The sequence below is a fragment of the Diadema setosum genome, chromosome 7, assembly GCF_964275005.1.
Source record: "Diadema setosum chromosome 7, eeDiaSeto1, whole genome shotgun sequence".
NCBI lineage: Eukaryota > Metazoa > Echinodermata > Echinoidea > Diadematoida > Diadematidae > Diadema > Diadema setosum.
The window spans coordinates 28,985,382-28,997,037 of NC_092691.1; the positions used below are offsets into that span (position 1 = coordinate 28,985,382).

Sequence of the window (11,656 nt, forward strand, 5' to 3'; positions counted from 1 at the left end):
TTATCGTCGCTAATGATACGAATAACAAATTTTCAGCGTTGCTGAGTTACTTGAAGCTACCCTACACAGCAAACTACATATTGGCGACGTTATTCTCGCCGTTCACCATCTGAAGCCGCGTTCTGTCGAATTTTGTTTCGAAGTCTTTGAGTCTTCTGAGCTGACAGAGGTATATATACGCCCGTTTTGTTAACATCATTTGTACTAATGATAATATTGTATATTCAATCCATCATTAAACAAGATTTGATATACCATATTTATTCTGACATGACAATTCCTTTTTTTTTCAAGAGCAATAAAACTGCCTACCGAAAACAATCCTCACAGATGTTAGCAAACGATGATTTAAATGCTGTGCTCGCATGTTTTAGCATTAATTTAACTATTTTATGCAATTTCCTAAAAGTCATCCTCCCACTCTTTTAAAAATATGTACGATTGAAACGTCAAAAGTGAGGAAGTCTCCAAATTCTATTGACCGGACAGAGCAGTAAACGAGTTGGGATCATCCCACTAGACCGACACCCACGAGTCATACAGCCCATGAGTTCGACACTAGGCAAATAAAGCCCATGAGTTCGACACTAGGTAAAAACAGCCCACGAGTTCGACAGATACAACACGGGGCTTAATGTGTCGGTCTCGTGGGCCTTGTTAGCTTAGTGTCGAACTAATGGGCTGTATGACTCGTGAGCTGTATAACGCATGGGCTGTATGACTTGTGAACTGTTTGACTCGTGAGTGTCGGTCTCGTGACGTGCACCCAACGAGTTGGTCTTCTTACACTGCAAGATTCGATCTAGCGGGGACTTTTGAGGACCCCGAATGAAATATGTAGCTATTATTTATTTTAACGCCTTCGTGTACACGTTAAGATTTGTAATAGAGCGAAAATGTAACAACGTCTCTAGACATTTTGTCATTCTAGGACAGGCAAATATACAATTGATTATGAAGAAAGTAAGTCCGTGCATTTCAAAATTCTCTTTCTTCATTAACATTTCATCTCTTCCCGTACTGCACACTTTTCCAGTTGAAAGGAGATGCGTCTTTTTTTCTAACCTATGTCGAGAAATCTCTGATTATCTGTATTTTTATAAGATCAATAGCCACTCTAACTTGAACTTGAACTTGAACAGGTATTCCGTTCGGGATTTCCCATGTTTTATATATAATTATATAAATATATATATATTATATATATATATTATATATATATATATATATATATATATATATATATATATATATATATATATATATAACATTTGCATATACTCAGCCTTGTCTGAGTTTAAGGGTTTCACGTTGAATTTTCGTGATTTTTGGTGATAATATTTCTACTGTGGTGTGGCGACACTGACCTAGATCCCTCTGAAGGTAATGCGAGTGGCTCATGGCATGATGAGCTACGCAAGACTATCGTCCAGCGGAAAGGTCGAGGAACTCGGCTTGGAATTCAACAACGCCAACTTCGGTATTGAGGTAATTGTACCTAATGTATATACGTTAGGCCTATTCCCAAACTTCCCCGTCGTCAGATGGGTATAAATAATCTTAGCTAACCGTAGGTTTACAAAATATTCGCAGCTATAATAAATTACTTGTCAAATTACATTCATATTGTATTAGGAGGAAAACACATAAGCGGATCAAGGGATTCCTAATAGACCGGGGGCCCAGAGCATTTATTCAGCTGAAAAGGGTCACACTTTTTGATGGTCTCATCATATAAGGATGTGGCCAAGGGTCAATAAAATGAATTGCTGGCAAGTCACATCCTGTACCGTAAGCCTAGGGACCACAAAAAGGGACCCCGAAAAATGGATTTATTCAGCCGAAGGGGGTCACGGACAAATGTTGGTGGATATTGTTCCTTTGGGTGTACTTATCGTGAAAACAGCAATGCCAGCTATTTTATCCTGTACGGGGCCCCAGACAGTAGCCCCAAAGGGCCCCACAAATATGGTGTTATTCAGCTGAAAAGGGTCACGGCTAATTTCTTTTGCAATGGAAGTAGTTCCCATCAGAGATATCCAAAACACCAATGCCGGCTATTCTATCTTGTACGGGGCCCCAGACAGTAGCCCCAAAGGGCCCCACCCCCATAGGCCCTACGTACAAACACACATAAACATTGATTTTATTCAGTTGAAAAGAGCCACGGCTAATTTCTTTTGCAATGGAAGGAGTACCAATCAGAGATAGCCAAAACACCAAAACCAGCTATTTTATCCTGCACGGGGCCCCAGACAGTAGCCCCAAAGTGCCCCACCCCCTATAAGACCTACGTATAAACACAAACACACACACATTGACTTTATTCAGCTGATAAGAGTAACGGCTAATTTCTTTTGCAATGGAAGTAGTACCCATCAGAGATATACAAATCACCAAAGCCAGCTTTTTTATCCTATACGGGGCCCCAGACAGTAGCCCCAAAGTGCCCCCCCCCCCTACACACATACTCACACAATAGTTTCATTCAGCTGAAAAGGGTCACGGATAATTTCTTTTGCAATGGAAGTAGTACCCATCAGAGATATCCAAAATACCAAAGCCAGTTATTTTATCCTGCACGGGGCCCCAGACAGTAGCCCCAAATTGCCCCCTTACCCCCTCCCCCGACAACGACAACGATTTTAGAGCGGCGAGAGCGGAAGACATGCGTAATTTAGTCTGGGAAAGCGTAGGAACAGCGTAGCTAAAGCGGCCAACAGCGTTATCGAAGCAGGAATGAAGCGTCGTAGGAACAGGCCTTGATTTCATACGAGAGTAGAGAACTTAGTGAGAGCGAAGGTCGTGCTTTGATCAAGAAAGCGGCGCAGCAGCGGGACCATGTCGTCGGTGTTTAGTTTAGACTACTTCCCGTTCTTGTGCCGCTGTTACTACGGTCAGAAAAACCTGGAATTGTTACGCTCATCCCGCGGTATTTACACTGTCACTGCTCTTTCCCCGTTTGAGCTACGATTCAAAATAGGTCAATCTTGATGGGGAGATGGGGAAGAAATTTTGAACCAGTTCAAAATTTCTTCCCGATCTGTAAAATTGCCAGATCCAACCCCATCACCCGAACGCTGCTGCTACGATGCTCCCGGTCCCCGTACGCTTTTGCCGCTCTCTCCCGATCTGACAGATTGAATAGATCGGGATGCAGATCTTGATAGTGGAATTACATGTGGGGACACTTTATGAACACTCCGTGGGGCCCCGTACAGCTATATAACTGGTTTTCGGTGTTTTTGATACCTCGTTGAGTACTACTTCCATTGCAACAGAAATTATAGCAGTGATTCCTTTCACTTAGAATAAAATAATACGGGAGCACTTTAAAGCTACTGGCTGGGGGCCCCTTAAAGAATAAAAATAACTGGATGGGTTTGTGTTTTACGTATCTCAGCTGTTAATTCCACTGCCAAGGAAAATAGGCATACATGACTCTTTTCACCTAAAAACGCTTAATTCATATGGGGTGGGAATACCTCGGGGCTATACCTGTCAAGGGCCCTGCATCCGGGCAAATTTCGCACCTCTTTTAATCGAATTCTTTAATGTTGAATTAAATTTAGCAAAAATTTCGCTTAGATGACATGGTATAGTTCAATGTCATAATTTCTTCATTCAAATTCATTTTGAAACAGTCACATTACCTCTAACCTTATTCTAAATAACACTTTTTCAACTGAAATCCATATATAAGATAAGCACCATTCCTCTATCCGTTCATTCATAAATTCATAATGATATAGTCACGTGATCACATGCTGCGCTCGTTCATTCAAATTGATTTCTGGGCATCTAATTTAACATGTTCTGCAGTCAATTAAACAGATATGTTCATGTTTGACCTCTTTCCTTATTTTCTTTCATCGTAGTTATTGTTTTGTAAGCATCATAACATTCATGTTTTCGTATTCGTTTAAGAGACTTTATCACCAGTTTTTTTTTTGTTTTTTTTGTTTTTTTTGTGTGTTTGTTTTTGTTTTTTTTTTTAACGTGCTTTTTGAATCCGAAGAAGTAAGAAGCCATAAATTATCTGGCGCTTTATTACGAGCGCTTTATTACGAGCGGTCGGCCAGTTCCAGGAAGTCAAGGTTATGATCCTCAAATATATTTTTTTAAAATAATTCTTTCTATGTCTTCTAGAGATATACGTCTGTATTATGCTGTCATGACTATAAAAAATGAAGTTAATCTGCATTACTGGTACACGTATAGGCCTATAATGACATGTATATGAAAGAGAAGGAGCGTTACAGAACAACCAAATCCAGTTACTAGATAAAAAATATGATACTTTTACTGCTTTAAACGAAAACGCACATAGAAAGACACGTTAAAATGATCTGAAACAAAGAAACAGCATGATTTGAATTTGAATGAACACGTTTGGAATTTGACTGTCTTTCGCGAAATTTAATGACTGAAATACCCTTTTCGGCAAGTCAAGGCGAATTTGAATGAACGTAGGGTACCAGCCAATTTGAATACCCATTTTACGAATTTTACAAAAGTGCGAAATTGGCTGGGAAAACCTAACTGGCTTTGATGTTTTGGGTATCTATGATGTAAACTAAGGCCTACTTCGATTGTAAAAGAAAAACAACTATGACTCTTTTCAGCTAAATGATGTCATAATAATCATGTGGGGGAGGGGCACTTCATGGCTACTGTACTGGGCCCAGTACAGGATGAAATGACTGGTTTTCGTAATAATCAATATTATGGTCATCTCGGTTGTGCACTATACAGAAGTATGCTTCCTTTGCAAATTTCTTGAGTGTTTTGCTACTGTAACCTATAGGACCCCGTATACAGGATAAGATGACTATTGCTTTGGTGTTTGTGATATCTCTGTTCAGTAGGCCTTGATATTTACGTTACAAAAGAATTTGTAAGACCATTTTCAGCTGATTCACAGTACATGTATAATGGATGGACACTGTGGAGCTACTGTCTGGGGCTCTGTACAGGATAAAATAACTGGCCTTGGTGTGTTGAATATCTCTGATAGGTACTTCTTCCAGTGCAAAAGAAATTACCCGTGTTTGGGGCTATACTATTTGGGCCCCGTACAGGATAAAATAACTGGCTTTGGTATTTTGGATATCTCTGATGGGTACTTCTTCCATTGCAAAAGAAATTAGCCGTGACCCTTTTCAGCTGAATGGAACTAATGTGTGTGTGTGTGTGTGTGTGTGTGTGTGTGTGTGTGTGTGTGTAGGGGTGCACTTTGGGGCTACTGTCTGGGGCCCCGTACAGGATAAAATAACGGGCCTTAGTATTTTGGATATCTCTGATGAGTATGCCTACTACTTCCGATTGCAAAAGAAATTAGCCGTGACCCTTTTCAGCTGAATGGAACTAATGTGTGTGTGTGTGTGTGTGTGTGTGTGTGTGTGTGTGTGTGTGTGTGTGTGTGTAGGGGTGCACTTTGCGGCTACTGTCTGGGGCCCCGTACAGGATAAAATAGCTGGATTTGGTGTTTTGGATATCTCTGATGAGTACTACTTAAATTGCAAAAGAAATTAGCCGTGACCCTTTTCAGGTGACTAAAATCAATGTGTGTGTGGGGGGGGGGGGGGGGGGAGGAGGGAGGGGGCATTTTGGGCTACTGTCTGGGGCCCCGTGCAGGATAAAATAACTGGCTTTGGTATTTTGGATTTCTCTGATGGGTACTACTTCCATTGCAAAAGAAATTAGCCGTAACCCCTTTTAGCTGAATGAAACTAATGTGTGTGTGTGTCGGGGGGGGGGGGGGGGGGGGGGCCTACTGTCCGTTGCCCCGTATATACTGGATAAAATAGCTGGCTTTGGTGTTTTTGATATCTCTGATGGGTACTCCTTCCATTGCAAAAGAAATTAGCCGTGACTCTTCTCAGCTGCACGAATAAAATCAATGTTTTGTGTTTGTGGGGCTACTGTCTGGGGCCCCGTACAGGATAAAATAACTGGTTTTGGTGTTTTGGATATCTCTGATGGGAACTACTTCCATTGCAAAATAAATTAGCCGTGATTCTTTTCAACTGAATAAAATCAATGTTTGTGTGTGTTTGTACGTAGGGCCTATGGGGGGGGGGGGGGCCTTTGGGGCTACTGTCTGGGGCCCCGTACAGGATAAAATAGCTGGCATTGGTGTTTTGGATATCTCTGATGGGAACTACTTCCATTGCAAAAGAAATTAGCCGTGACCCTTTTCAGCTGAATAACACCATATTTGTGGGGCCCTTTGGGGCTACTGTCTGGGGCCCCGTACAGGATAAAATAGCTGGCATTGCTGTTTTCATGATAAGTACACCCAAAGGAACAATATCCACCAACTTTTGTCCGTGACCCCCTTCGGCTGAATAAATCAATTTTTCGGGGTCCCTTTTTGTGGTCCCTGGGCTTACGGTACAGGATGTGACTTGCCAGCAATTCATTTTATTGACCCTTGGCCACATCCTTATACGATGAGACCATTAAAAAGTGTGACCCTTTTCAGCTGAATAAATCTTCTGGGCCCCCGGTCTATAACCCATATGATAAAAGGGTGGTGGTAGAAAAGGAAAAGTCGGAGTGGATTACAATATTGACTCAGGGGCCCCACAAGATACGGTGACCGGACCACTACCATTTTTTTCATCAACGACTTTCAGCTTGGATTGAACTCCATCTGCCAATAAATGGCTCGCATGGAAGATGCACGAAAGCTGCACAGAAATCGTGATATAATAGGCCTACTTTACCAAAGTGGCAAAGTAAGTGGCAGATGGATTTCAGTGCCCAAAAGTGTCATGTTTTATATATCACTAAAACAAAAATTGAATATCAGTATTCTTTAAATGACAGTATGTTATCAGAGACAAGGACTCGCCATTACTTGGTGTCGACATATCGACATTATTGACATGGAATACGAACGTAAGCAAGGTATGTGCAAAAGCTAATTACCAGAATATTTGGGTTTTAGGAGCAGAATTTACATGACTGTGTCAGGAAGGTTAAGGAAATGACACCCAAGTCTCTTGCTGGACCGATACTCGAGCGACAACTGTTGACCAGTTTTGGACCTCCACAATCCGATCTTGATAGACATACTGGAATATGTACAGACTACAGCGGCACAATTTGTCATGGGTGACTTTTCTATGTCAGTAGCCTCAACGCCATGACGCGGGAGCTAGGGAACCATTTGCAACTGCGACGCAGGTTAATCGAATCTCAGCATTTCGCGAAGCGTTTTTTCTCACCCTATTATTATCCATAAATATCATTTCATATTTTGTAATGTTGACACGTACATGTACTTATGTCTTATGTGAAAACAAAAAATGTAAGTTCTGTTGGAGATGGAAAAATTGAATGAATGAATGAATGAAAACCCCTGCAACCGGTGCGAAAGGTTGCGAACTACGGAAATCGCTATGTGTCGCTACATCCCAATCGCTGCAAATAAAAACTGCTACACAATTAAGTAGGCCTACTCATTCATACCAAAAACCATAACAGAGTGGAAAGCATTGCCATTGGCAGTCACAGAGATTAAAAACAAAGACACTTTTGAAACGGCATTTCTCTTCAGCATTCAGGGGCAAACAACTAACCTTGCCCTTAACTCTCTGCGTCATCAGCATTGGCACACCCCCTGTCCGGTTGGCTCCTGCACTGGGTTGTTGGACAGTATCCAAGAAGAAGAAAACTGCTTTCTTTGCACCTTCTCCCAAAAAGTTCTCACTTGTTGTTGACCTTATGTGGTATACTAGATAATGGACCCTACCAGGAGGAGTGAAAAAGAGTGAGACGATCCCCATGACATCCCCTCCGTACACGAAAACGTTCCGCTCCTCTTCTATTATTACTACTGGTATTATGAAATCATTATTACTACTACCGCCATCATTATAGCATGATTTATTGTAATCAACAGGTGACAGCTATCAAGAAGGAAGGCATCGTGGCACGCAGTGGCCAACCAGGGCGATTTCAAACGCCTGGCATCACAAACGGAGGCCTGCTTGTATCCTGGGGGCTTATAGAAATCAATTGTACGCCGGTCAACTTGCGTGCATCATCACAAGAGGTAAGGGTGATCATAGCCTGACGTTCCTCTGCTATTTCCTACCCCTGCCCCCACAAAAGCCAGAGTTCAACGGCCCATAAGTCCGACACGATGTAAACAACGCCCACGAGGCTGATACTAGTAAAGACCAATGAGTCTGACACAACGCAAACAAAGCCCACGAGTCCGACACTCATTATGTCACGGGGCTTAATGTACGCAGTGTCGGTCTCGCGGGCCTTTTTTTATTTGACTGTCGGACACGTTGACCTTGTTGCCTACTATCATGGGCCTTATTTACGTAGCGTCAACCTCATTAGCGGTATGACTCGTGGGCTGTATGACTCATGGAACTTTTCTTTTTAATGTCGAGCTCGTTGGCCATATGACTCGTGGGTGTCGGGCTCGTGGGATGAACCCGATATTTTAATCGCAAGTATATTATCATTGTTTTTATTACAATGTTATGTATGATTGTTGTTATTGAAAATGAAACAAGGCACAATTATTTTGATTTTAATTGGTTCCCCCCCCCCCCAAAAAAAAAAAAAAAAAATCCGCATACCTTTATAACAAATAGCGTATTGGTTGTTGTAACTCAGTAATGTATACCGTCATTCTCTTGTGTTCATTTTATGATTTGCAATCGGCCAACCCTATTCCAAATATTTTATCTGCATTTTATTTTTTTTTAAACAGGTCGTTTTAAAAATGTGGCTAATCTACTTTGGTCATTTCCCATTTGGCCATTCCCCCTGTCTCTTGATCAAATTTGTGCGTTCTTGTACTCGCGTAAATATCTTTGAGATAGATCGACACTTGTGCGTAAAGGGCGTATCTCACTGGAGGAGACTTTGTCGCGACTCTTGGTGACACGAAAGACCTAAAAATGATTTGCGATCTCACAAGGCGACTCCACGGCGACTTCAGAGACGTCTCAAAATACCCCCCCCCCCTTCTCAGGCGGTTAACCATACACATAAGCCTATATGTTTGTTCCAGATAGAGATACCCCCTTCAGGTATGGAAATGTTGAATTTTTCAGGTTTTCAAAACTAAACCTATTCGGCACCCTATTTTAGAATTGTTCGGGGAAGAAAATTGACCACCACTACTTGCAAATATTTCAGAAAAAAAAAATAATGAAGCTCCCCCTATTTACGGATTTTCATGGATTTTCCCCCCGAATTGAGCCCCTAATAGGCCTACCCCTTCTCCAGAAAAATCGGGAAGCGCATGCGTTACTGGTGACCATCTAAGTGAGGGTGGGGATGGGGTGGAGGCACGGCCAAAAGAGGTGATAATTCATTCGTCCGGAAGTCGCGTAGACGTTGCACAACGCTGGACATAATTTCAAACGCATATGACGTCACTGTCATCGATATTTTCTACTTGAAATCTGTTAACTGACGAATTTCACATTACAATTTGTAACCTGTTGCTGTATTTGTGTTTTTAAGGGTTGATATGAAAGAGGATTGACTTATGTTTCTCACATCCGTATAATATGCTGCCAATGTGATTAAAGATTTTAGATGCCCCCCCCCCCCCTTCCCAGAAAGTGAAAAACAAAACTCTACTGAGGGTTGCACGGGAAAATAAAAACACATATTATTTAAACATAGGGCTTTCTGAATCTTATCATAACTTTCTTCGAGCATCATCCCTCGAAGATGAAGAAATTCATTTTTTTTTCACTTTCCGTGTTATTGATAATCATCGTCAGAGCTCTCACTGTCTATAAAATTTTGAAAGAGGCAAAAGAGAGCATGGAATATAATTTTGGCGCTCAACATCTTGGCCAACTAAGAAAGAGCTTCAATTTTAACAAAATTGGCGTGAAATAGATACACTACAGGGCCGGCGCAGCGTTTTCAAAAGTGTGGGGGCCCACTTCCGGGTTTCATGAGCTAACAAGCAAAAAAAAAAAAAAAACACGTCGGCTCGTCTCTTCTCCCCGTCCACTTCCGGGTTTCTTCAGCTAACTGTGAAAAGTAGGATAGAAACTCATTTATTTAATTGGCGACAATTTGCACTGAAATTTGCAATATGTTGAACTTTGCGCTGTGGAAACATTCAAGTGAAAAATAATTATACCCCTGTGCAAAGTGTTGTCTTTCAACAAGGCACAGAAAATACAATACAAAAAACAACAACAACAAAACTGTCCAAAATGACTTTGGGGGCACTTTGGTTTCGCTCTGGCCAACTGTGTGTCGCCGCGACGTCTCCGAGACGTCTCCGGTAGATCGCCAGTGGGTCTCCGTAAAGTCACAGAGACGTCTCGAAGACCTCGCGAATAAAATTAGTCTCCGTAATTTGGCAACAACTAAGGAGACATCGCGGAGACGTCGCGGAGACATCTTCGCCACCAGCTGGAGACTGAAAAGAGTCTCCGAAAAAGATCAAACATGTTTCATTCTCCCTACTCGACTACCCGAGACAGGGCTACATTCCAAGATACGTCATGGAGACGTCGCGGCGACATCTCCGCGACCAGCTTGAAACTGGAAAGAGCCTCCGAAAAAGATCGAACATGTTCCATTCTCCCTCTCGACTACATTCCAAGATACGTCATGGAGACGTCGCGAAGACGTCTCCCTAACCAGGGACACTCGCGTTGCCAACAGGTCGCCATCTAGTCTCCAGCCTAATGAGATACCCACTTTACTGTACATTGTTTGCAATGATTGTGAAAACTTTCACTCTGGAGTACTCAGAAAGTTAATCAAACTGAACTAAGAGCGAATCATTATCATCATCATCATTATCATTACTGTAACTTTCCACCTTGTCCTTATTATCCAATCCCTACTGCAGGTTTGGAACGCATTACGTAAGTCCGGCCAAGAACTGGCGCTTGTGTTCATTCCAATGGACATCGCACAAATCTTCAGGGGCAATGACAAATATACCACGCAGCTTGATGAGGATCCCCTTGAGGCTGTTTACGACCAAATCTAGCGTGCGATGTAGCATCAATATGATTCTAACCCTATTATTTTTTTGTCAATATATAGATGGCGAAACTCTAATGACCTCCTTAAGCCCCTTTTACACTTTCACGGATTGCTTCACGGATGACCACGGATCGTCATCCGTGGTGTTCCGGCATGCAAAATATCGATTTTCCTCTCAATGCCGGTGTGAATACGACGCCAACTGGATGTCTACACGGACAAGTACGGAGTCTACAAGGACAAGTACGGTGCCTACACAGACAGACAAGGAACGAACGCGGACCACAGCGGAAACGATACGGAGCTAACACGGCCATATCAAGGAAGAGCACGGATGCAACTTGGTCCCTTCGCGGTCTTTACACGGATATCCCAAAAATGTTGACAGATAACATTTACTTTTGCTTTTGATACTTTATCATTCTCGGGCAACATGCCTCCAGCGCTAATAACAAGCACATCAGAAAATCTACAGCAGCCATGCCTCGGCTTGTCGACGTCAGGCAAATCTCTTTGTTGCAAACTCTCATTTTGCGGGAACATCATCACATAAACAAAGCAAAGCAAAGCAAAACAAAACAAAACAAATCAAAATACACACACATACACACAAAAAAAGGTAAAGGAAATGTATGTGGGTCACTGAAGGTTT

General features: G+C 42.1%; 1 protein-coding gene across 1 annotated transcript; it reads left to right on the forward strand.

Moving 5' to 3' along the window:
• The first annotated feature begins 1,359 nt into the window (after positions 1-1,359).
• LOC140231168 (uncharacterized) lies at positions 1,360-11,008 on the forward strand. Its single transcript, XM_072311316.1, has 3 exons — positions 1,360-1,488; positions 7,913-8,065; positions 10,865-11,008. The coding sequence occupies exons 1-3, from the start codon at positions 1,387-1,389 to the stop codon at positions 11,006-11,008; spliced, it is 399 nt and encodes a 132-aa protein (XP_072167417.1). The 5' UTR covers positions 1,360-1,386.
• The last annotated feature ends 648 nt before the right edge of the window (positions 11,009-11,656 follow it).